Below are 27,657 nucleotides of genomic sequence, written 5' to 3'. Positions count from 1 at the left end.
ACATTAACAACAATGGTCTAATATACTACATCACATGTCTACTTGAATGTCATATCATCGTTTAATTGTTCAAATTAACAATAAACAATAAAAATGAAATTAACAAATTTATAGAATACCAAAATAGATCAAAATATTTTTGAAGCGTTAAAAGTGAAAATTCATATAAAATTAGAGGCTAAAAAATTAATTAACCCATTTATTTAAATAAATATCTATTGAATTACTTTTACCTAACTTTAAAATAAATACATTTTTATCTAAAAAAAGTAGATATTTTGTGACACCTTCAACGGAGAAAACTTTATTCACAAAATAAGAAAAATAGTATAATCGTCTTATATTTTCTCCTGATCAATTGTCTCTTTCCATTTTCCACCCATTCAAAGGAAGCACAATACCCCCTCCCCCACAAAAGTAAACGTACTGAAGTGAATCATTCAATTTATGTACTAATTTAGAAAACATAGTTTTGTAGCTATTTTCTCTCCTAATACATCTCCCATTTGATGATGATTAATGGAAGTGATCACAACTAATTATTTGAACCCCACAACTAATTATTTAAACCAGGGTGTGAAAAATCCATGGTATATCATATAATGAACTAGTAAATAAAATCAACAATTTATCATTATGCAGTTTAAAATTATGACCATACCGAGCACATGTTCCATATTAATTAATGGTATCAAATCCAAGACATGAGTATACAATTGAATTTAAATTAAAAAAATTTACTGATCATAGTAATCTTATCTAACTTGGTAGAATTATTTCCGGTGAAAAATTATGCCTTTATGAGAAATTTCACAACAAGAATTACATTAACTTTAACTTTAACACATAATAGTTATATGCTTTCCCAGGTTGCAAAAAGCTTAAAGATTGATATGTAATACTCTTTCTGTAGTTAACTATTAAAATAGAACTGAAATAATAATAATAATAATAATAATAATAATAATAATAATAATAATAAACAACTTTAGTCACACCCACGTAACTATTTTACCTAAATAACGGCTTGATTGTCTTATTCAAGTAGTTGTAATGTAAAAGGGAAGATGTTTACCGACTCACAAAATTATGTTCACCAAAGAAAGAAAAAAACCTATTCGCCGAACTCTTATATAATGATAAAGTCAACACAAGTATCATCGTCCTTACTCCTTAATACAAATTTACTTTGATAGAATCCAAGAGCAGCTTTGGTAATTGGTAATGACAATCTTAATCTGCCCAGTATTCAAATTGAGCATTCTATGATCTAAATGTACAGTGAACATCATATTTGTAAGTTCTGACCACTCCAATTATTTTAACAAAAGAAGCATGAGTACTTTGACCCCAGAAAAAAGATACATTTCATTGGATATTTGCACATACAAGGAATTTTGCACAACTACTAAATACAGCAGACTGATACATTCACTCAGTTGAAGACTGAGATACTTTTCAAGCAATTAAGCACAAGGTCTAATAATTCATTCAGATATCTCACACATATCTTACTTGGCTAAAATTTTCTGCCATTAAACAAAGCTGATGACAACCGTCGCTAGTGCAAATCTTCGAAAGGAAATTGTTGGCTGTGGATGAAAAAGACCAACATGAAGGCTTCATGTTTTGTACACAATCCTGCTAAGCAGCATGTTAAGCCAAGTCACTCATTCGTGAGTTGGATGAAGTTCATAAAACAACACCTTTAGTTAGGGTTGTTGAAGAACTAAATTCAGCTCTTGGGCAGACTTGGCCAATATACCACCCCTCCTGCAACAAAAAGCAGGGGAGAAGTGAAACAGCGAGCGACTCTTGATTGTATGTAGATGTAAATGAATGTCAGAGTGATATTTAAAGAAACAGGTTAAGAATTGACAGCATTAAGTTGTTTAGTAAATCTGAGAGAGGAATTACTGCTTTATTAAAATGAGAAGCAATTCAACAGAAACATGCATTATCTGCCAAAAGCCCAAAACGCAATGCAAATTGTTTAACATACCTTTTTTTATCATAGGAATATATAGTTGCAAATGCTACTTCTCTAATTTTTCAAAGGCATGCAAATCTTGTCATACAAGGACAAGTTCAAAATAAAGAAATAGAAACTGGCAAGGACTATTTTTGTTTTCTATTTTAAAATCATCAGTCTGCAAGATTGACTTCAGTATGCATGAGTTGGCAACACTAAAGATGAAATGTTTACCTTATTAATATTGGAAGAATCATTCGGATCTTTTGCAGTTGCATAAAGCACTGATTGGAGCATTCTCGCCTGTTCTCAAGATTTTGTATAAATTAGGATCATTAACATATAAACTTTATGAGATAGCGAAAGCCACATTAGGTGAAGATGGAGGATACCTTTGCTCTGCATGTAGATCAATCCCAACAGAGGGAGGTGCTGAAATGGTTGAACGTATTGTTGGACCAAAAACTGCCACAAGCTTCAGCAGCATATCCAGTGACACCTTCACATGTCTGCACAGTAAGAACAGAGTTAATGTCTACCGAAACCACATTGTGATTTTCTGCAAAGGCCACCATCAGTAGGAACAACAAATCCTACAAGGTGAGGTTGATTATGTGGATCACACTCGTCATTGAGTTCAATTAAAGACCAAATCCCCAGTGATATGCAAGACCATCAGTAGGAACATGCATGACAATTTAAACTGCTTCTGTGAGGTCACGGCCTACAAACTATAAGTTGCACACTAGATGAAAGCAAATATGAGGCCTCACATACTTTAACTTCCAGCATGAATTTTCCTAACACCATGTTAATAAAGGATTACCTTTCTATGTTGCTATCCAACAAACCTGTGAGCACAGGAAGTAAACAAGAAAATAAATCTAAGGTGATAATCTCCATCTTATCAACAAGGACACTGATAACATCAGCTTGAACCTACATTCAGAGGAAGTTATCTTCAGGACTATATATTAAAGAACAAAACCATAAATAACTAGTTAAAGCATTTAATACAGAACAAACAAAGACCGAACAAGTGACACATGACCACTTAATATAAAAAAATACGCACAGATTGATCAGGCAACTTTCTCAAAGCACTGATGGCACCTTTAGTATCATTCCGCTCCCAAAAATGCTGCACTACCTGCAAATGCACCTTACTTAGAACCAATTGGGGAACGAAATTGTTCCAGCTTTTGTCATTTTCTTTCTGGATTTGGCTTCTTTAATGTGAGTATAGATAAAGTAACATCGTCTGTTAATTTTCTTGTCAATGACTGATATTACTTTACCCTCTAAAGTGAATTGCTCACTTTAGGGGAGCCGGATCCTTTCTTTCTATAACCCTGTTAAGAAAACTTAAACAAAAATGCACCCTTACATCTCAGCATATAAGTTATAGCCAAACACTGTTATAAGTTTTATGTCTAAAATTAATACTTAGTGATACTGGGATTACAAGTCTAAACACGGGCTTCATCTAAAAGCAAATGATATTGATATCTGACTAGCTAAAATACCTGTAATTTTGTCAAACGTGAACGGAGATTACTTAATGTTACATCATGAGTTTGCATCAGCCCTTCAATTATCTCTCCATCATTTGCAGAGTTTGAATCGCTTCCAAGAACTTGAGGCTCAACTTTCTGACATTATATAACAAGATATAGTTGAGTAAGTTCAACTAAACCAATGCAACAAATCGTAAAAAGTGATAGCAAGATGACCCAAAAAAATCCAGCTTGACTAAACTATATCTTGTTACAAGCTAGATTTTTACCAGGAAGTTAGCAGACTTGTCAGTTTCACTGGTTGTGTTGGGAACATTGGGCATATTGTTTTGATCATCGCCGAAAGGAAATCTTTCACCCTTCTCAGATGTTATGCTGGTGATGGGGGATGCATTAGTTTGATCTTCTTTGAGAATTTTTTCCTTATTTTCGAATATTGTGGTGGGGGTTGCATTAGCTTGATTCTCATCGGTGGGAGTTCTTTCCCTTCTTTCAAACCTCTCAACCAAAGAACGGGTCCTTCCTTGTAAAACAGCAACTGCCAAAAGCAGGATTTAAAACTATTCAGTTTCCAGGGGCTTTCTTAGTGCATAATAAAACAACATTGATGAGCTATGGCAAACCTCCATTGACATATTTAACTGGACTCATCTCCTTGCTGTATGGAGAGGATTGATTACCTGAAAGATGATCACATATTAACCATGGATGATAATATTTTATTTTCCCATATTAATGACCTAAAGCACATGGCATGCCAACTTTTTACACAAGTAGAACTAAAATATCCATAAACTACAAGTCAGAATCACAGTTTATTAACATCTTTGTAAGAGTTTATCTGTCAAGACTCAAGAGTGTTGGCCAACAGTTTATTCAATATTTTTCAGGAGATTGAAGTCAGAAATAACAAGCATATTTTTTTCTTATAGAATAAGAAGCATACATAGAAGTTCAGTATAAATCTCCACAGATTTGTCAAGCAAGACCCAAATGTATGATATTTTAGATATAATGAATGGAAGAGAAACACAATGTGATTAGAACTTGGCTTATTCAAGTCTATAGGTATGGGATCAAAGTGAAAAGCAGTTATTCAACTAATAAGAAGCCAAATATAGTTCAGGGAAATGATGTTAGCCACTAATTTAGCCCACACTATAACTAAGAATAGAGAAGAGAATGGTGGGGCAGCTAGCTCATTTTTTGTACGAGTGGAAAAGTATACTAAGAAAGGAAATTGCAAGTATTGTTGAGAACTTGAGATGTGACACTTTGCTCGAAAGTGAACTAATCATTTTAGAGGAGCCAATTCCAGAAATCAGCAATGACTTGCATTTGACCTATAAAGGGATTTGGCAGAAAAAAACTTACATTTATCTTGGTCAGAAAATCTGTCTGGTGTTAAAGTTTTTTCAAACTTCTCTGTGACACTTTTGATAGGATGCTTATCCTCAATAGATTCTCTGACTTCATTCTGAGATCCAAGCTTCATTTGGAAGTTAGGATCTTTTGGACTATCAGATTTGCTTCCAGTATCACAAAATGTTCTGGAATCCAAATCTGATGAAAACCCATCAACATCAAGTATGTCAGTGGATGCTCCCTGAACATGAACTGGCTTAAGCAACATTCCAGGTTTAGTCTTTGAAAAGGTTGCTGAGTTCTTACCATTGACAATATCCCGAGGTACAAAGTTTGGCATAATGTAAGACTTTCTAAGTGTTTGTTCATTTTGTTTTGCATGAGCTCTTGTTGCAGGACTCCAGTTTAGCATTTCTTTGGATTCTTCAGGAAGATCTACTTTTGGAGAATTATAAGACCTGGATCTTATTAAGGTATCAGGATTCCCTCCAGAAGCTTTATATGCAAAAATAAAAAAAAAAGTTCTTCAATACATCATTGGGACAGTATTAAAGAATTACACAAAAATTGACGATGGAAAACGTATATAATCTTACAAAAAGCTCCTCTAAAGTGAGTAGGTAAGGATGCCCCGTCTTTAGATTTTTGTGGGTTAAGATTATGATGCACATCAATAAATTCCATGGTGGATATAGCATTATAGCCCTACTTATTCACTTTAGAGAGGCCTTATCCATAATCTTAATTTACATTCATCGTGTCAAGAACTTCAGTACATATATGCTAGTATAATTAAATTTCCAGATTGATTCAGTTAAATTAAATTGTCTGAAGATTCTCCACCAAACAATCCACTGATGCAATTGTAGCATCCTACCTATTAATGAGCTCAGATGTACTTTATGGAATTTTTTTTATTTTGAAAGCTGAATTTGTTCAGAATTTTAATAAAGCCGTGTCTAATATCAATAGTAGACAAAAAGGTCCGTAGCTTACAGTCTATATATATATTCTTTATCTCTTTTGACTCATTGTCAGCAGACATACTGCACAACCCAAAAGCCGGTCCCACACCAGCTTCTACTTTCTCCATTTGTCTTCCCTGGAGACTAAGTTTCTGCTTTGTGCTTTCCTTTTTCTCAGTTTCCAAGCCACCATTATATGGCTCTATAAGCTGATGCATTAAAAATAACAATCAGAATGATAAGCTAGCTAACAAAGAACTTATTTACAGGAAAAGCATCTCAAAATTAGTTATTGTTGTTCACAGACTAATATGGAAGCCATGTAGTCATGACATTCATTGTTGACATGTAGGAGGACCACAGAAATGGTGGCTTTGAATTTAAAACTAGCAATTAAGATAATAGCAACCACATAAGTAGTAATTCTACAATCATACCTTTTGAGCTAAATATAATTAACACAGATATCAGGTTATAAATTGAGAAATAAATATATTAACTAATATAGTGATAGTGAGTCCTACTGAAATATCTGACACCCATACTCCCACAGAATTACTGTAGAACGAGCAACCCAAAAGCATCCCGTCATGAATACATAGGTCACCAAGTGTTGTCCATCCCATGTCAACAGCATCATGACATATAACAGGTTCCCACGAATAAACCTGCAATACATGAGCATTAGATATGATATCTTTATCCTGTTTAAGTTGTTCATCATATCTAATTATTGAAACAAACAATCTGTACCTTCAAACTATCCTCAAATCCAGCAAATAGGATCTGTCCATCAGGATGAAAAGCAATTGAGCGTACCCCCGAAACCTAATACAAAGTAATTTATACTTATTAGAGTTTACTATTTCATGTAAATTTACAGGCTTACATTAGAAGAAAAAGCAACATGCTATACCTACCATGCTACAATGACGACTAAGCTACATCATAGTATATGACTTAAAACACAAAAACACATCAACATTTTATGCATCTGTAAGATACAAAACAGGGCAGGATACACTAGCAATTTAAAGTTACAGAAATGTTCTAGGTCACAACTAAACTAATCATTTTGCATTTGGAAACTATCCACAACAATGTGATGGCAAAGGGAAACTGGTAAAATAAAAAGTGTCAACTGTCAAGCAGGGTTATCCATTGAAAAGGTTACCAAAGAGATTCCAAGAAAGATAGTAGTGGTAAATAAAACTGATCTAAATGTATTAAAACTAAAATTCAATTGATAAGAGGCAGATTTGGAAGCAGAATTTATGGTATATTAATGGGTATAATTGATTCCTTTCAAACAGAAAAAGAAAGCTTCAGCAAGTTTAGATACCTCATGTCTGGTAGATCCAATCAGTTCAAAGGTTTCTAAATCCCAAAATTTCACTGTTCTATCTGCTGAACCTGCATATCAAATTGTGAACTGTTATTGTTTTGCTGAATAACAATGTTTTATGTTTGGTGTAAATCAGTAAATATACAAACTTCAACAGAGACATATTAGTTAATTACACCAAAAATGAATTTTTCTAAGATGGCATTTTCAGTAAAATATTTAGAACTTTTTTTCTCTCCAAAAATGCACTCTAGAGTCTATACCCGAGCATGCATGCAATTTGGATTGTTAGCAAAACATGATTTGATACGACCCACAAAGCATTATGGGGGCTAGACCAGAATACATTCTAGATAATCTCTAATTGAGTTTTTGAAGATGCTCAAAGATTTCCTTAGTCCCTCCACAGATGAAAGATGTAGCATATTATATAGAACATTGTTGCATAAATTTCCATTAAGCTTGTCCAACTATGTAACCTAAGTAAATTCTCATTTGATGCACTTGAAATGACATTATAATTATGAAACAAGGATCTTTACAAATTTATTGCACATGCATGAGCATCTACCATTCCAAGCTCCTCTAAGGTACACTAGCTCACCTGTAGCCATAAGAAACTCAAGAGGATGAAAATCTAGGGATCTAATGTGTCCTTCATGGAACTTGAAGTCATGCAGGAGCTTTCCACCTGTTAGATCCCAGACCTGTACATTGGTAAGTTAGATCCATATAATTTATTCACAGAAGAATTGTAAAAGTTATATACAATTAATAGCTATTCAGCTATTCCACAACAAACTCCATGCTATTTACCTTCACAACATTATCAAATCCACCAGAAACAACCCAACGGCCATCAGGACTGAATTTGATAGTACTGATGCCCTGGCTATGACCCTTGTATGTTTGAATGCATCCTTTTTTTCGGATATCCCAAATATTTAGATTAGTATCCAAGGAGCCGGATGCAAAAAACTCACCAAATGGATGAAACTCAACAGCAGTGCAATTCAATCTGTGTCCGGTAAGAGTGCGAACCACTATACTTCAAGAACAATTACACACATATTAGTGGTGTATTGGAAAATGCATGAACCTTACATTTCACCGGCAATTCAAAAAGATTAACTTGGATTTATAATAGTTCTCCAAGATGCCCTTATAATCTCATGCATGCAAAGTAGATAGCTTAACTCAATTCTTAAATCAACTAATTGTCAGTTTATGATCAGCAAGTTTGCACTTCTTCTCTAGCATAAAAGTCTTAAGCCATATAAATAACATCATTATATATTATAGAGTCCATGACTTCAGAATATACTAATTAACTTACTCTTTGCTTCTTCCAAATCCCAAAGCTTTATTACCCCTGACGATGCTCCAGAAAGAATCAACACTTCTGCTGAGTCAAAAGTCACTGATTCTACTGAACTAGTGTGACCACACAAACTCTGCATAATGCATAACATTTTTAGTAAGATAGCACTGTTAGGTTTAAAGCTCAACATGGCTCTGCTGCTATCATAAGAAAGTCAAACCCATGTCACAAAGGGAACCCAATCAGCAAAAAGGGTACAGATAATAGATTATTATGATCCATGTATGGTAGGAAGTTTCAAGAATTTTTTCACTTTTCATTGCTAGCATGTTTGAGATCATACACAGTTCAATGTTCATTCATCTTGGTTTGATTCAAAATTTTCATTTGCAACTTCCAAGCTAGTTATGTGGCAAAAAAACAATGTTGGCATCAGACTTGTTTGATTAATGATCATTGAATTGGTCATTAAGGAAAATTGTTTTGGTAAAAAAGCAATTTTGGCATCTTGGTAGGTTGCTGCTACTTTGCTTCCTAGGTGTGTTGGTTGTGTTAACCATGCTGACACCATCTCACTGGATTGTGTCGATGTAGTTAGTACAATCCCAAGTGCCCACACGATCTTTGAATACTACAAAATATGTGCAAGATGATGTGGCAAAAAGTGATGCATATTGGTTAATAGATTTAAAGGATCCTGATTTTGGTAAATAATTTCTTTAGTTGTAATACTTGAGTAAAAATCTTGCTTCCTATCATACTCCATCATCGTTATACCATGCCTATTTCAGTCCAAATTTAAGCTTATCATTTAATATGAATTGAAAATAAGTCCTTCAGTCACGAGCAATAGCATAAATCCTTCAGTCACTACCATTACAATAACATTACTTGCAAGCTGCAACACAGGGCACACAAGAAATGGACCTTCATTACTGCCTAACAATCCTGCCTTAGTCATATTGCAACCAAAATGTTAAAACACAAAGGCAATAATCAACTGACCATTAAAGAGGTTGGTTTCCCAATCATCCATAGATTGACACTGTGATCATCCCCTCCTGTAATGAAAAGGCGGTTCGCCTTCCTTCCAAGTTTTAAACAATTTACATTCCCTGAATGAGCTGCAAATTCCTCTACAGTTGATTGGCTCAGGAATGCACATTATCAAAACAATCAAACATCTACACACCAGAGTCAATAACAGACTAATATTGAAAAAAAAAAAACCATAAATCAAAGACCCAAATAAATTACAAAATCAGCGTTTGAAGCTAAACCGGAAATTTTCATTTCTTAAAATATCCTCTCTTTTTACCCTAGCAGAGTACTTCAGCTTATCAAAAGCAAGACAAAGACAATGAAGTAACACAAATATAAAAAACAGCAACTTGAAAGTTTACACCAACCTCTAACAATTCCTCAGCCACTAAACATAGAGAAAAGGCCTAAAAAACCTGAACTTTTCATCATAACTTCCAATTTATTAATGAGCTTCCAACATTTGCTCACCCCCCACCAAAAAAAAAGGAAGTAAACAAAGCACAAATCCTACACCAGACCTTGCCACAACCAACGAACCATAAAATAAGAAAGAAAAAAAAAAACAAGAGTTTCAAGGACACAACTCACCCACATTGCAACAGAAAGCATTTTCTGAGGCACAAAACTTATATATATAAAAAAGGATACGTAGTTTGTATCCTGTCTTTGCCATTAGTGTTGTTGGGAAACAGCAAAGGCAGCTTGTGGAGCAGAAATGAAGTTCCTTTCCACACAAATGAAGCAAATGAGGAATTGGGTCAGCTTCTTCACTTCAGAACCAAACTGAGAATTTGTGTTTCAGTTTTGGAAGTGGAAACTGAACTGCTCTTAACAAACCAACCAAGAAAGAAGAAGAACAAATGAACAATCATTCAACAGTCAGAAATAATCTTCTTTATTATTATTTAATATTTAATATTTAATATTATCCAATATTGTTGTCAACTTCTTTATTTTCTGTGGGGAACACGTAGACTCATACCCATGTTTACTCCTCAGACCAAAATACCCTTTAGTACGCAAATTTTTTCTTAAGGCCCTTCAGTAAGCAATTGTCGTTGCCAATTTATCTAAGGTAGGTTTGGTGGAGAGGAAAGAATAAAAATAAAGTGAATTGAATTGAAAGTATTAAATTAAGATAGAATATGAAAGTGTGGATTTCATATTATTTTACTGAGCTATGAAGTCTGATTTTTTTTAAAGAGATTTTGTTTGAATTAAGCGTTGAATATTGTGTGTGTAATATTATTTTTTTACTTTATAATTTGAAATTAATTTTTTTGTTAGGAATACTTATATCGTTTTGAATTAATATTATTGGTTAAATATATTTAATGAGTATATATGACTTCTTTTAACGAATAGATGTATCATATTAATTTTAAGAAATAAAATAATAATGACATGATAAAGAGTAATGAATGCCGCTAAATAGTTATTAAAATTTCCTTATGTATCCAATGTTGTAATCTTAAAATTATGAGATGCAAATTTACACCAAACAATGTTTGCAAAATACTTTGCAATGTAAAACCTTTTGAAGTTGTACCAAATTATGGAATGATATCACATTATTTAGTGTAATTAATAAGGGTGTTTATAGGTTAGAATGCGGTAGGTTTGATAAAGAAAATATAAATGGATGAAATTTATAGGTTGGATTTATTTGGGTTTTTCAAAATTATTTTAATTAATTTGACTTAAACTAAGTGATTTGAATTGAATTTAGTTTGGATAGAATTGAGTCATCGGGTTAATACATATTTTACGATTTAATTTTTTAAAAGAAAATATTAATAAAAATCATAATAATGTTAAATAAAAAGATTAAATTTCGTAGTATACATATAATTACATTTTCAAAATAAATTTTTATAAAATATAAAAAAAAAGAGAAATTTTCTTATTGCACATAGATTTATATATTCTTATTGAAATTTTAAAATATTAAGTAAAATAAAATAAAATAAAAAATTATAATAAAATTAAGATAGTTTGAATTGAGTTGGGGTACTGATGATTTTTTTTTACTGAGGGGTACTGTTGAAAATCTAATCTAACTTAAGTCACAATTTAATATACACTGATCAGGAATATTGCAGCGAATAAAAAGAATTTTCAAGGGAACATTTGATGGAATATAAAGTATGAAACTTACACATTTTTTTTCTGTAAAAAATAAAAAAGACAATTGGGACTGGACATTCCTTAATGCTTAGTAGTATAGCATATATAGCTCCATTTCTTCAGCATTAATTTTTCATTATTTGGGCAGAAATTGGATAGCTATGTACACACTCTACGTTACGTTGTCATCGAATAAGTTGATTTGATGGGCATACATCAACCTCATTCAAAACAGTTAGTTAAAAGGACATGGATATAGAGCTATGTATTTTTTGGAATAATAATAATGTTTATATATAAAATAAATAGAATAAAATTTGCCAGAATTTAAATTCAAATTAATAATTATATATTTATTAGTTAATTCTTATTTCTAATCCTAAAAAGTTTTTGTGTAAATATTTTTTTTAAAGATTAATATTAATTATATCTCCATGTAATATTAATTTTTCATCGCTCTTAACAACAAATAATAATGTGAGCCATAAATGCCATGCACTCAAACTAAACTCTCACGTGGCATACATGTTTCTGCCTCCTACTTATGAGAGAGAGATTCACGCGTGATTAAGTTGAGTGATAATCAACTAAAAATTGGATTCAATAAATAACTCTCTTTTTAAGTATCTAATTTAAATTCTTTGGCGCCAAGAATCCTAACAAAACATAAACATTATGACTTCACTCAGCCCATTTTTTTTAAATAATTGCAAATTACAAAACAATGAATTTTGCTAATTAACAATGAACTTTTTTTTTTATCATTGCAAAAGAAAACTCTTGCATAGCTAATTAACTACTAACAATACATCAAAATGAATCAGAATTAGGATACAAAAAATAATAACTAAACCTCAAAATCTCATTACTTTTCTTTACCTCTTAAACTCAAATTCAACCTAGAAAACGTAACCCTTGTCCAAAGTTACCACAGAAACACAAATTCAAGTCAGAAACATACAAACTAATTAAGAATTAGGTTCTATTTTTTTTAATATTTACTTTTTAAATAATTACAAAAATGAAAAACATGAAGATAGGAGTACTGGTAAAAACTAAAAATTAGATAGGAATTATACCAACTTTAAAACTAAGTTCAATTCGTTATTAGGTTAAACCGCATTTTTTAGCAAATAAATGTAACCTAAATTTCATTATTGTTCTATTGTATGTATGTCGTGCACTAATCATATATCAGTTAAATAGTTTCAAGATGCACAATTGCACATCAACTTCCAGTTCGCACCAACCGTAGGTGCTCAAATGCTCATAAATTGCTTATGAACACGTAATGAGTAGCATGTGATTTTTGTTTCAACCAATTTCTCCCCAAGAGAACCTTTGAATTATTTGAACTTTGAAATATTTTAATATATTGCAAATTAGAATACACAATTTGAAGTTTCTTCACTAAGTTTGATATTTTTAATATTTATTTTCTCTTTTAGATGCACTTTTCTAGTATTATTCTTGCAAAAACCCAAAAAATAAAAATTCTTTCTCAACACCCCAAACTTCTTTTCTTTAATCTTTATTTGCAAATCTGATTTTCTTAACAATCTGTCTATTTTAATTTAGTAATCATTTTTATTTCTATTTCTAAATTAAAATTCAATATTTTTAAAAAAATATTATCAACGTAATTAAAAATAATCTTATATCATTATTCAAATTGTTCACTGTAAATTTAAAATATATTTTATATTCAAAGATATTTATTTATTATGAATTTGATCTATAATATAATTTATAAAAAGAACTTATTTATGATAAATTTTAACTATAGAAAAATACATATTTATCATCTGCAATGTATACTATAATTTTAGTTATCTATAAAACACAATAATCCTAAAATAATACATTGTTAATCTAAGTAGAATTGAATAATTGGATTCTCTTCATCATGATCTTAAGTTCAAACATTATTAATAGAAAAATGAAACATGAATAATTTTTTTTTACTAAAAGTAATCAAATAAATCATTCAATAAAAATTAATTATTAATAACACAGATAGATAAATAATAAAAAATATACTTCGCATCAATAACATAATTATAAATTACCAAAAAACACAACACACTCGTTAAAAAGGAGAAAAAGTTCTATTAAATTATGCCGGGGGTGGGGGGAATCAAAAGTGGCATACAATTTTTTTTATTGAAAATAATAAAAATATATAGGTTCTCATTTGCCAATGACATACTATTACTCATATGATGCTGGTGGGTACTCTTGGTGATTTTTTTTAAGGGCAAAGAGAATGTTTTGGCAATTCCAGATTTGCTATTGATGTACCTTTACCATGAAAATTACAACACCAAAGCCACAAAATCAGTGACAAAGTACTAACAGGGCAGTCCTACTGTCTACTGCGGATAGTTAATTAATCTGTAGTCACTCATTTTCCCCATCAGACAATGTACCCTCGCTATAAGAATTTTAGTAGTTTACATGATTTATAGTAATTTGGGTTCACGTAAATCTTATAAATTACAAACATTTTTGTATGTAAATCTTATATAGGAACCGAAGCAAACATTTTTGAATGTAAATGTTATATAGGAACCGAAGCAAATTAACAACCAATAGAATTACTTATATTTTTTCTCATTACATAAAAGTGAAGAGAATATTACTACTATTAACCATTATCACACCGTAGTACGTATAGGACTAACAAACATAACAAACTAAATATTTTTCGATAAAAAAACAATATGCATGAAACAGGATTTGCGGTTTTATGATATTTTTTATGGTCATTTTCAACGTCTTCTTCAATTCCCTTTATTTTCCTTCTTTAACTTCTGCAATGTATACTATAATTTTAGTTAACTATAAAACAGGACTTGACAATTACCATATGAACCAAGCATCTGATCCTTCTTTAACCTTTTAAATAAGAAATAAGAAGCATCTGTAGTTGGAAAGTGACAACACTGTTTAGTGTTTTACGACATAGCATGTGCACATGGTTAATGCAAATGGGAGCAAGCAAAAAATTAAACCAATATTTACCTGCAAAAATAAGGACCAATTAAAGTAGTTGTGGGTAGTCAAGTCCTCAACCTCATTCAAGGATTCCTGTTCTTCTCCATCTATTTGGGTCCATATAATTGCTTCACGTGGATACAATTTTTATTAACGAGCAACCAAACCTTAATTAATTATTTCCTTTTCAATTCTTAATTCAAGTAGGTATCTCCAACCCCAAGTGCTCTAAATATTTCGAGTTCAGGGCCTGCTGATGTGCTTTTTAGAGTATTTTAAAAAGTTTGTCTCACATGTTTTAGTTTTATATAAACTTAAGCATGTTAGATTTTTTCTTTTACATAAAATTACATATTTTGTAAAAATTTACCATACTTTTTTTACTTAATTAAGTTTTCTATACCTGAAATATAAATCATTTTTAGATTTTTACTTAACATTCATTTATTTTTCACTCAAGTATCTGAAAAAAATTTCATTACTACTTACTCTTAATTGTCTTCCGTGATAAGTAGATCAAATGTCACGTCATTACGCTTTGTTACAAACACCTTATTATCATATCATCCTTTCAATGACATGTTAGTGACATGATATAACATTCAGTCTGTCACATCATCACTTAATGGAAGGTAACTAACGAAAACTATTAAAATGAAACAATTTTTTTTCAGATATTTGATTGAAAAAAAAAATAGATAGCAATTAAAAAACTATATATTTTTCAAGTATGAAAAACTTATTTAAATCATATATAATTGGTATTTTAGGGTTTATGATCAATGTACACATGTAACATGTTTTGTCTTCTCTCACTTTTCCTTCAGTATTTTTTAGATTTCTTTCAGCTTTGTCCACATATTATTAAATGTACGCATTTTAAGTCTTTAATTTCACCTTTAATACTATCTTATTAATCTAATTTAGTTGATTAAACATTATAAATTGATAGTAAGGTGGAATTATCTTATTAATTTAATGCATATTCTTATTTTAAATGTGGAATTATCTTAAAAAAATAAATAAGATAAAATAAATTACATATATGTTCATAAAGTTATTTTAATTCATTTTTAGTTTTTTGACAAGTTTACAAATATTTAATCAAACAAAAGTGTTTGAGAAACAATTTTTTCTTAATGACTTATAAGATTTGCTTTTATACATAACTTAAATGTACTATAATCACTTTTATTTTTATTTTCAATAAAATAATAATATTATCATTTGTCATTTTATCTAAAATTAAATTATTTATTTTGATAAAACCCCTCCTTATCATTTGTTAACTAAAAAATTATTTTTCAAATTGACTTAATAAGTTTTTCATACATGTAAAATAGACCATTTTCCGATTTTTACCTAAAAATTCATTTTTTGTCAAATAATTACTTGAAAAAAAATTCAATTTTATTTTACTACCTGTTATTAGTCGTCTTTTATCAAGACGTGACATTCGGTAATTAACACGGCAAGGGATGACGTGGGTGACTCTCCGTCTGTCACGTCATCGCTTTAACTGATGATAATTAAGGATAGGTAGTAAAATGAAATTGATTTTTTTTTTTAGGTATTTGGATGAAAAAAATGAATGTTAGATACTAATTTAAAAATGACCTATATTCTAGGAATGAAAAACTTAATTAAATATATTATTTTCAATGAAAATATCATGAATTATTTTTTCTCTCCACTAAATAAATTTTCTGGATCGCCATTATTCATATGTCAGCATCCCGCTGAATCATCTGCGTTGTGTTTGTGTCTGTGTACATAACACTATACAAACTCAATAAAATCACATTAATAAGCATAATCACACATAATGGAAGATTGATGTCACTGAAAAAATAAAAGAATGAAAATGTAACATCCAGAAAATTTGGTAACCATAGCTTCTTTTACTGGCTGAGGCTGTTCATCACCCCATTAACAGCTACACGGCCCTCTACATCATTCGCAAGAGATCCTGAACAATTTCTGACATTGCTGGTCGAAATTCAGGTTCATTCTGCAAGAAAAACAATTGAAAAAATAAAAATAAAAATTATGGGCCATAAGAAAGTGATAAGAGAGTAGATAAACTGCATCGACCAATATATATTAGAACATGTGAAATAATGACAATATTGAAGTATAGTTCTAATTCCAGACCTCACCATATTCCTTGAATGGTCCTTGTATATTCAATATAGACAATTCATGTTATGGTTTGCACATTTCAAATTAAACTAGACAAGAATTTGGAGACTACAAAAGGCAGGGTTAAAATGTAAAGCACACCTCAGTAATTTTTTGGTGAAATCTTTGTTTTTTTGTTTTTGGTGAAAAGCATGCCTCAATATTTAATCATTAAAGATTACATTTGTGCAATGTACCATGATACATGAAGAAAATTACCTGAATACATGAAGAAATAATGTCTGCAAAACGCGACAAGGATTTCTTAGGATATTCTCCATTCAAGGAGGGGTCAACCATTTTTGACAATGCATCTATGTCATGGAGTTGAGGGATTGCCCATCTCATCAAAAATTGCTCTACACGAGGCCGTGAGCTATACCAATACATAATCAATGGTGCCTTAGCCAAATTCAAAACTTTAAATATGACATTATAAAACAAGTATCTAATCGAACTTGCTAATGGGATTGCTAACCTGTCAAAGGATTTTCGTCCAGTGAGGAGTTCTAGCATTACAACTCCAAAGCTAAAGACATCACTTTGCAATGTATAACTTCCATACTCAAATTCTGGAGCACTGTAACCATTAGCTGTGAGGTGGCGTCCCAACAACTAAAAGAAGATGTACTAGTGTTAGCCAGAAATGCAACAAAGATAGAGAAAAGTTAATTTTAAAAATAAAATAAAGTAAAATTCAACCACATGTTTTCTATACATTCATATTTAGGCCAGTTATTTCATCTTGTTCAATAGCAATTCTAGAATGTCAAAAGCATATTTTAAAAGCACAAAAAGAACCAGGAATCCAAATCCCCAAACTATATATCAGCTGAAGATTATGTGAAGAAATTAAAGCTGAAGTGTTACCTGACTAGCAGAGCCTGAAGATAGTAAAGAACCTAATCCACAATCAGAGACAAGCACTTCCAATTTGTCATTGAGGAGTATATTAGCAGACCTAAAGTTTCGGTGCACAATAGGTGGTTGACAGTGCTCATGCAAGTACCTAGCACATGAAAAAAGGAGATGATCAATTAAGGTTATCAAGAAAATCACCAATGCCTTAACCTAGTGTTAATAGTCTAGGACATAATATCTTTATAGGTAGATGGTGATAGGTCTCAATCTGATATCCAGAAGTAATAAAACAGTAAAATAACAATTTTAAGATGAAAATGGGAGATATTATTGATGTAAATCAAGTTAGAGTTCAAATGGGATCTAACTTGTGAATTACAATGGATGAACAATGGAAATGAAAAAATGCAGAAAACAGGCTAAGCATTTCGAGCTGCTTAGAAAACTCCCATGCAGTTTCTAACTGAATCCATACATGCCCCACTACTGATTATTCCCTCAGCATATAACGTTACAGCCCTCCTTATGCCCCACTACTGATTATTCCCTCAGCATATAACGTTACAGCCCTCCTTTCTCTCTCTGCCACCTGTCCCATCACACCTTCCCCACTAAGTTAGTTACTCCTCTAGTGGGATGATCCCCTACACTTCCCTTACCATGTTTCCTCGTGTATACTATCTGTTGCTTATCAATTCCCCCGCCTTCAAAACTCTTCTTGCCCTCAAGAAGAAATCCAGGAAATTCTGATCTGAGCTTTTCCACTGGCTCCCAGGAATTTTCAAAGTCTGGAAGGTCTTTCCATTTCACCAAGACTTCCACTACTCCCTGTTCATTCTTCCTTGTGTCTAAAGCTTCCTCTGGCTCAGGCTCTAATTGCCAGTTTTCATTCATGCAAGCTGGTAAGGGCTGAGGCTCAACATTAGGTGCTAGAGCTTTCTTCAACAATGAAGCATGAAACACTGGATGGACTCTGCTGTCAGCTGGCAACTTCAATTTATATGCTACTTCACCTATCTTTTGCTCTACTTCATAAGGGCCATAGTATCTTGGGCTCAATTTTTTGATTGAACCTGTTTGCTAGTTTCTTCAACTTGTAAGGTTGAATTTTCAGATATACCATGTCACCAATCTGATAAACAACCTCCCTTCTGTGCTTATTAGCTTGAGTTCTCATAACATCTTGTGCCCTCAATAGTTGTTCCTGCATTTCCTTTAACATCGCATTCCTCTCAGCTATGAGTTTGTTAACCTCTTCCACTGCAGATAGACTGACATCACCCTTGACTAGCATAGGTGGCTCTCTCCCGTATAGTGCCTCAAATGGAGTAGTTTTGAGTGAAGCATGGTAGTTGGTATTGTACCAATATTCTGCCCAGGCTAACCACTTAGGCCACTGCTTTGGTTGCCTTCCAGTTAAACACCGCAAGTAAGTTTCCACGCACCTATTCACCACCTCCGTTTGTCCATCAGACTGAGGGTGATATGCACTACTATACTTCAATTTAGTGCCTGCCTGCTTAAACAATTCTGACCAGAAATTACTAAGAAAGACCTTGTCCCTGTCAGAAACTATGGAAGTAGGAAATCCATGTAATCTGACTATTTCTTTAATGAATAAACTAGCTATATCCTTAGCTGTGTAAGGGTGACTAACAGGTAAAAAATGAGCATATTTAGTTAGCCTGTCCACCACCACCATAATGGTATCAGTACCTTGCACCTTAGGTAGCCCACCTATGAAATCCATTGAGATGTCAGCCCATATTTGTTTAGGGATTGGCAGGGGTTGGAGTAACCCTCCAGGTTTCAATGTCTGGTACTTATTCTGCTGACACACCTCACAGGCCTGTACATACTCCTTGATCTGCTTTCTCATGCCTTCCCAATAGACTAATCCAGAAATTTTTTTATAAGTTCTGAGGTACCCAGAATGACCTCCCACAGCAGTAGCATGGAATTCATGTAACAACCAAGCAATTCTGGGTGAATTCTTGGGAATCACTACTCTTCCTTCATGATACAACCTCCCTCCCTTCAACTGGTACCCTGGGTGACTAAGAGGGTCACCAACTAAGGCTTGCACCAGAACCTTCAGCTTCTCATCATTCTGCACTTCATCTTCCAGACCCTCCCATACTTCACATTGCACAGTGGTGATAGTGGCATAAGTCATTTGTCTTGACAATGCATCAGCTGCACTGTTCTCCTTTCCGGGTTTGTACTTAACTTCAAAATCATACCCTATTAATTTAGCAATCCACTTTTGTTGATCTTCCCCCATGACTCTTTGCTCAGTGAGAAATTTCAAGCTTTTCTGGTCTGTATGCACTTGAAAATGTCTCCCTAACAAATATGGCCTCCATTTCTGAATGGCTATGACAATTGCCATTAATTCTCTCTCATAAACAGATTTACCTTGAGCCCTGTCAGATAAGGTTTGGCTCATGTATGCCACTGGTCTTCCTTCTTGCATAAGTACTGCACCTATACCCTTCCCTGAAGCATCAGTTTCTATCACAAACTCCTTGTCAAAATCTGGCATAGCTAGCACAGGAACAGTAGTCATTGCTTGTTTCAATTGGTCAAATGCTTGTTGAGCTTCATCATTCCACAAGAAACTATCCTTCTTCAGTAACTGGGTGAGTGGCCACGCTATTTTACTGTAATTCTTTACAAATTTCCTGTAGTACCCAGTCAATCCTAAGAATCCTCTCAAGCCCTTGAGTTCCTTAGGATGTGGCCATTTGAGCATGTCTTCTATCTTCTTGGGGTCAGCTGACACCCCCTTATCAGATATCAGATGGCCAAGATATTCCACTTCCTTCTGGGCAAAGGAACACTTCTTCTTGTTAGCATATAACTGATTCCTTCTCAACACTTGCAGTATTTCCCTCAAATGCAGCTTGTGTTCTTCTTCACTCTTGCTGTAAATAAGGATGTCATCAAAAAATACCAACACAAACCTCCTCAGATATGGTCTCAACACTTCATTCATTAGAGCCTGGAATGTTGAAGGAGCATTAGTTAAGCCAAATGGCATAACTAAGTACTCATAATGGCCCTCATGGGTCCTGAAGGCAGTTTTAGCAATATCTTCCTCCTTCATTCTAATTTGATGATAGCCAGATTTCAAATCAAGTTTGGAAAAAATAACTGAGCCCCCTAATTCATCTAATAATTCATCAATTACTGGTATAGGGAATTTGTTGGGAATTGTCACCTTGTTGAGAGCTCTGTAGTCAGTGCAGAATCTCCATCCTCCATCCTTCTTTTTAACCAATAAAACTGGACTTGAATAAGGACTGGTACTGTGCCTTATTATTCCAGCTTGCATCATTTCCTTCACAATCTTCTCAATCTCATTTTTCTGATAATAGGGATATCTATAAGGCCTGATATTAGGAATGACAGCCCCAGGTTTGAGCATTATAGGATGATCATGCTCTCTGATGGGTGGTAAACCTGTTGGCATGTCAAAAACTGCTGCAAATTCTCCCAGTATCTGCTGCCACTGATTGAACCCTTCTGCTTCCCTTACTTCTTCCAACTCTGCCTCCATAGACTGTATGTAAAAGCCTACCCCTGCATCAGCTAGAGCCTTCATCATAGCCTTCCAAGATGATTGCCTATTACACATAGTTGGGTCACCTTGAATGCTATACTTCTTCCCTTCAGCCTCCCACCTTAGGCACAAATTTCCAAAATTAGCTTCAATATTGCCTAAGCTAGCCAACCAATCCATTCCTAGCACCATCTCTGACCCTCCTAACTCCATCAAGAAGAAATGTTGTTTGAATTCCACACCTTGAATTTGGAACTGCAGGTCTTCACATACCCCCTGATTTCTTACCTTTTCACCATTGCCTACTTCAATGACATAACTAGGTGTCTCTGTCAGTTCTAATCCCAATTCCTCCACTAACTTTGAAGCTATAAAATTACTGGTAGCTCCAGAGTCAATCAAGGTAAGTACCTGCCTCTCCTTAATGGTCACCCAGACTTTAAATGATTTATTAGAAGTGAAACCTTCCTTGCTTTGTAATGACAATTGCAAGGTTTTCAACTCCCCAACAGCATCTGTTTCACTGTCTACCTTCTCTATCTCCTCTTCCATCTCTTCTTCCTCACTACCTCCTTCACACAGCCTCAAGCTCATATGTTTGAACTTGCAGATGTGCTCTCTATTCCACTTGTCCCCACATTTAAAACACAGTCCCTTCTTACTTCTCTCCTCTAACTCTGCAGGATTCAGTCTCCTACCTCTCACACCTTCCACCCCTTTTCCTTCCTCCTTCTCACTTACTCCACTTACTTTAGGTATTTCCCTTCTGTCCTTACCAAAATCACCAGGATTTCGAAACTTGGACCCTCCACCTTTATCCTTCCATTCTGTTCTATCTCTCCCAGTAATTCCCCTCCTCCTCAGAGCTTCATTTTTTTCTTCTAGTAACAATGCACGATCCATCATGTCAGCAAGATCATGATAGTCATACAACTTCATCTCTGCCTGCAACTCCTCCTTCAATCCATTGAGGAAAATGCTATCAAGCATTCCCCTCTCCTCCCTTCTCAATGGGGCTACCAACATCTCAAATTTTTCTCTATACTCCATGACGGTGCTATCTTGTTTCAGACTCAATAAAGGTCCTAAGGGATTGTGGAGTATTCCCGGTTGAAACCTTCGAATCACTGCCTCCTTAAACTCTTCCCAACTCCTCAATGGTGTTTGATCCTCCCACCATTGGAACCAATTCAACGCTCTGTCCTCCATCGCAATCATCACTGCATCCACCTTATCATGTTCACGTACTTCATTCAGCCTGAAGTACCGTTCAACACGAACTAACCACCCGTAAGCATCATCACCCTTAAAAACAGGGATCTCCAACTTCCTTCTCCCGCCAAAATACCTCCGTTCGTTACCACCACCGTGCCGTCGTGGTCGGAAACGTGATCCATGTGATAACGTGCTACTATCACTCCCGTCGTCGTCATTGTTACGTGGATCTCCCCGACCTAGAGGTCTTCCCTGTCTCCGTCAAGGTCTCTCGTTCTGTTCCCGCAGCAGTTGACGGATTTCTACCACCGTCGCTTCCACGTTCCCCAATCGCTCTTCCATCGTATCGATTCTGTTCTCCATGATGTGTCTCGTAACCACCATCCACCGTTTAGATCGAAACCTGGCTCTTGATACCAAATTGATAGGTCTCAATCTGATATCCAGAAGTAATAAAACAGTAAAATAACAATTTTAAGATGAAAATGGGAGATATTATTGATGTAAATCAAGTTAGAGTTCAAATGGGATCTAACTTGTGAATTACAATGGATGAACAATGGAAATGAAAAAATGCAGAAAACAGGCTAAGCATTTCGAGCTGCTTAGAAAACTCCCATGCAGTTTCTAACTGAATCCATACATGCCTCACTACTGATTATTCCCTCAGCATATAACGTTACAGCCCTCCTTATGCCCCACTACTGATTATTCCCTCAGCATATAACGTTACAGCCCTCCTTTCTCTCTCTGCCACCTGTCCCATCACACCTTCCCCACTAAGTTAGTTACTCCTCTAGTGGGATGATCCCCTACACTTCCCTTACCATGTTTCCTCGTGTATACTATCTGTTGCTTATCAGATGGAGATCCAATTTCACATCATATGTGTAAAAACCACCTTGCAAAACTTGTACAAATTGCAAGACCTAAGATATTCTTAATAATACTTTTAACATATAAAAGTTATGTTTCGAACCTCCAGAACAAGACAAGCATAGTTCACTAACCAATATTGAGTTTATCTAGTTACATGAAAGAGTTATTGAATTTGTGACTAATTGCTAAACTTACTCCAAAGCTCTTGCAGCTCCAAGTGACACCTGAATGCGATCATCCCATGAAAGTTTAATCTGAAGTTTATCATCTGTATGCAATGCTTCATGTAGGGTACCATTATTGCAATACTCATGTACAAGTAGTCGTTGACTATACTCAGCACAGTAGCCCATAAGCTTAACAATATTAGCATGTTGAATTTTGGAGATACTGAAAACTAATTGAAGAAACTGTTCATGATTTTGCCCCATAGAAGCAGTAGTATTCATCTTCCTAACTGCCAGTAACTACAAAGAAGATTATTTGAAATATATAAGCATATGAAGCTCCAGTTAAATAAGTGAAACTAGGAGAATAATAACAGGTCATGGCAACATTGGCAAGCAAGCACAACAGGAAAAATCAGCAAACATCACAAAGTATTAGATTCCTAATAACAAGCAATGTTTAAACTTCAAAATAATCTTCTTAATTTATTAAGGGTAGTAGAGGAAAAGAATTACTGTTCAAACTATTGAGAGGGGGCAACAGAAGATGAACAAATATCTGGTTTTATTCCTTTCATTTAAAAAAATGTTCAAATTGAAAATTTAACCCTACCTTCCCTTTCCCTCCATAGGAATCAAGGCCAAGTTAGCAAAGAAATGAACATTAAAAAATGCCCAAATACATTAAACTAGAAGAATATTACCTTTCCATCAGGGAGTTCAGCCCTGTAAACAGGGCCAAGCATGCCTTCCCCAATATAATTTTCTTGGGAAAAACTATTTGTGTACTGCTGAAGTGATGCAACAGTATAAACTTTAATGGAATTTGTGACAATTTGTCTTTCAGCTGCTTGGGTAGATATAGCTGGATTGATTATTAAATTCTCTCCAGGAATGATTGGGATATGATGTGGTGGTGCTGGCTGCAGGGGTGGAAGTTTGGAACTCCATTCTGTATTGTTTAATTCATAAATGTTATTGCATTCTGAAATTGAAAGAAATTCTTTTCACAAGTACTTCTTGTTCATCCTGCAACTTTGGAATCAATTTGGTTCTTCTATTTTGAATTGCAAATAGAGTTTAAGAAGTTATGTTACAACAGCTCAAACTAAAAGAATAGGAGCTTCATCATCAAATTTACCTTTCTCCTCATCATTAGTTGCTTCAAAAGGGGAGTTACTGCATGTACGTTTATGCAAAGATCTTGTATACATATTCGTGTTGTGTTTCTTATATTTCTTGTTTTCCTGTCTTCTCTTAAAGCACCACAGCATTAGAAGACAGACTCCTAATGCAATAAATATCAAAAAGCCTGCACCAACAATCCAAACTAATTTTGTAGTTTTGAAAGATCTCCCAGCAATTGCAGGTATTGGTGCTTTTATGGTATCAGAGGGATTATGTGCCATTTTCCAAGGTGATTTTTCTGGGGAAGGAGCCATAGCAGCAGGTGCTGGGAAAGCAGCTGGAGGTGATGGAATGATAGTAGTATTAAATGGATTTCCATCTTTTCTGCAAAGTAAATGCTACTATAATTAACTTGGATGAATTTATTTTATCCTAAGGCGTTATGCAAAGAAACTAAGCCAGAACTAAAATGCTTAGATCATCTGGAAAAGGATAATGCTAGCATATTGCATTACATTTTATCATCAATTCTCATCATGAAATAAACTAAAGTACAAATTTCAAATGTAACATCTCCTTGAAGGTCAAAATAATAATACTTGAACAAAGGTTTCAATTTATAGAGAGAGAGAGAGAGAGAGAAAGAGATTAGCTAACAAAACTATGCTAGAGAAAGTGTAAGCCATGACTCACCTGAAATTAGGGATACTCAACAACTCTGGGGGAATTGGCCCAGAGAATATATTGTTCTCTATGTTCCTACATTATTATAGACTCACAAATTAAATTTAAAACACTTTAAACTTCCTAAGCATAAATTGTTGCTAGGTATAGACAACAGTCATTTGACTAATTTCTATGTTTGTAAAGAGAATATGATTTCCGAGAAATATACAGATCCTGAAGAGGGAGGTCCTGCAAAACAAAAAGGGTCCCAGAAAGTTGATTGTTCTGCAAGTTTCTGCAAAAATAAATAAAATTTTAAAAACATGTGTTCATTTAACAAGTAGGCAAATATAATCTTAGTTGCTAAAAATTGTACTTACAGTGTGATAAGAGAAGACAAATTTCCCATTGAGGGCGGCAGCTTACCACTCAAGTTGTTGCCAGACAGATCCCTGCAGCAAAACACAGGATTTGTGTCATAGTGGACAAAGTAAAGACACTGAAATATCAATGTGATTTATCATTTAACAACATTTTCTTACAAATTCATCAAACCAGTGAGTTCTAGAAATGCATTTGGGATTTGTCCATTCAGATGGTTATCTTTTAATGACCTAAAAGGTGGCAGTATATTCTCATTCAAAATGAAGAAACAGATTATGGAAAAATATAACAACTTAGTATTGAGATGAGGCAATGCTATAAACTCACAAGTCTGACAATTGAGTTAACAAGGATAAGGCATCTGGAATGCTTCCATTTAACTGATTTGATGATAGTGACCTGAACTTATAAAAAGAAAACAGAAACTTGCATAAGAAAACTCATATTTATGGATATAGATACAAATTATTTAGTCAATAGCAAGTACAATAAAACAAGTCAAGAAATTGGTGATGAACTGATGATAAAGAAAGCATACAAGTTCCTCAAAGTAGGGGGCAAAGTGAATGGAATGGTCCCTCCAATCTGGTTGTTGCTAAGATCCCTGCCCAATTGGGGAACAGAAAGCTCCTTGAGGTTTTCATGCAAATGATAGCACAATTATGGAACCTAAACAATAAAGCATATAAAAGAAATGCTACCATTTTCAATATGCATATATGTGAAACCATCCACTGTTATTTCTACTATTAGTTTAGAGCTATAAAATTCCTCAACAACCAAAACAAAAAAATTGACTGCTTTAGTCACCATTGAATTGGAATTCAAACAAATAGGACCTCAGTTCAGAATTTCAATGGTAACCAAGGGAAAAATGAAAAATGTAATACTGTAGACTACCTCATTCTAAAAATTCACACATGCTAATGACATTTACAATTATCTTGAAAAAACACACTTACATTTCTATGATGGATGGGAAATCCAAATTAGTTCCCAGCTTTCCACTTAAATCCATGCCTCCCAGCCGTCTGCCAACCCAAATACACAAATTTTATAGAGCCATATACCAAGTGATCACATTCACCTTCATCAATTATACAACTCAAGAAAACACCACATAAAAACATTACACTTTTTGAGAAAATAGAACACAAGACAAGACTAAACAACAAATAAATAGTTTAAGGAAGTGAGGAGGGACATACAATGCAGTAATGTTGGAGAAGACACAACTCACACCTTCCCATTGCTCCAAACAAGGATCTCCTCCTGTGGCTTTCCATCCCTCAAGGAGTGGTGAGCCAAGAGCCACGTACAAACTATTGATTGCCGCAACTATAAACACATTAAAAGAAAACGTTTAGCTAACACATCCAAACAGAGCATCATAAAGTTAAATTACAATCAAAACTGAAAAATGAAAACTCTGAACTATACCATACCATCAAGTGGGTCAGTGTCCCCAACACAGAAACTTGCAGTGAAAATCAGCATAGACAAGATTAAAATTTGCGAATTCAACTCCGAATTAGACCAACCCATTTCTTCAAAAGAATCAGCTTTCAATTTTCAGTACCTTTTTCCAATGCCTTCAGACACACAAGCCTCCAAAGCTGAAAATTGAAACAATAGAGCAAGACAAAGGCATGAACTTTGATAAGAATGAGGGTAATTCTGAGAATTGAAACATGCCCTTTGGCGATCAGAGGCAAATAAAGTTGAAGTGTGAGAAAAGCGGAAGATGGGTGTGGTGAGTGAAAAAAAGAAGAGATGGTTCCAAAGTGGATACAGATGGAGACAGACACACTCTGTTCTGCTGCTTTGTACTTCTTTCTTTTCTTTCCAAAAGCAAGAGCTAACAACAACTACTACAAGTCTACAACAACAACACTAACGTCACTGTTTTTTTTTTTGGTTTGAACGTTGGTTTGGTTCAAATTCTCTTTTAATTAAAA

General features: G+C 33.9%; 2 protein-coding genes across 7 annotated transcripts; both read right to left on the bottom strand.

Annotated features, from left to right (window-relative positions):
* Nucleotides 1–1,104: 1,104 nt before the first annotated feature.
* LOC100803487 (katanin p80 WD40 repeat-containing subunit B1 homolog KTN80.2) lies at nucleotides 1,105–10,405 on the bottom strand. Its single transcript, XM_006594271.4, has 19 exons — nucleotides 10,178–10,405; nucleotides 9,491–9,621; nucleotides 8,501–8,618; nucleotides 7,981–8,207; nucleotides 7,769–7,871; nucleotides 7,162–7,232; nucleotides 6,573–6,647; nucleotides 6,344–6,487; nucleotides 5,851–6,028; nucleotides 5,161–5,349; nucleotides 4,864–5,052; nucleotides 4,113–4,169; nucleotides 3,759–4,027; nucleotides 3,499–3,624; nucleotides 3,048–3,122; nucleotides 2,799–2,911; nucleotides 2,365–2,481; nucleotides 2,207–2,275; nucleotides 1,105–1,773 (listed from the first exon to the last, which is right to left on the bottom strand). The coding sequence occupies exons 1-19, from the start codon at nucleotides 10,200–10,202 to the stop codon at nucleotides 1,713–1,715; spliced, it is 2,337 nt and encodes a 778-aa protein (XP_006594334.1). The 5' UTR covers nucleotides 10,203–10,405; the 3' UTR covers nucleotides 1,105–1,712.
* A 6,043-nt stretch (nucleotides 10,406–16,448) lies between these two features.
* Nucleotides 16,449–27,618, bottom strand: LOC100802955 (protein STRUBBELIG-RECEPTOR FAMILY 3). 6 transcript variants are annotated; one of them, XM_006594269.4, is made up of 16 exons: nucleotides 27,145–27,618; nucleotides 26,908–27,037; nucleotides 26,662–26,730; nucleotides 26,238–26,303; nucleotides 26,027–26,098; nucleotides 25,858–25,929; nucleotides 25,696–25,767; nucleotides 25,545–25,610; nucleotides 25,343–25,408; nucleotides 24,663–25,033; nucleotides 24,226–24,506; nucleotides 23,550–23,821; nucleotides 17,705–17,843; nucleotides 17,313–17,449; nucleotides 17,054–17,210; nucleotides 16,449–16,664 (listed from the first exon to the last, which is right to left on the bottom strand). In XM_006594269.4, the coding sequence occupies exons 1-16, from the start codon at nucleotides 27,242–27,244 to the stop codon at nucleotides 16,602–16,604; spliced, it is 2,133 nt and encodes a 710-aa protein (XP_006594332.1). In that variant the 5' UTR covers nucleotides 27,245–27,618; the 3' UTR covers nucleotides 16,449–16,601. The 6 variants fall into 6 exon arrangements, with proteins under 6 accessions (XP_006594332.1, XP_003541551.2, XP_006594333.1 ...); XM_003541503.5 differs by having other exon boundaries at nucleotides 24,226–24,473; nucleotides 27,145–27,617; XM_006594270.4 differs by lacking the exon at nucleotides 25,858–25,929 and having other exon boundaries at nucleotides 27,145–27,617.
* Nucleotides 27,619–27,657: the final 39 nt, after the last annotated feature.

Source organism: Glycine max, chromosome 13, assembly GCF_000004515.6.
Source record: "Glycine max cultivar Williams 82 chromosome 13, Glycine_max_v4.0, whole genome shotgun sequence".
NCBI classification, from domain to species: Eukaryota; Viridiplantae; Streptophyta; class Magnoliopsida; order Fabales; family Fabaceae; genus Glycine; species Glycine max.
Note: the sequence above shows the minus strand (reverse complement) of the source record. Positions and strands in the feature narration are given on the sequence as shown.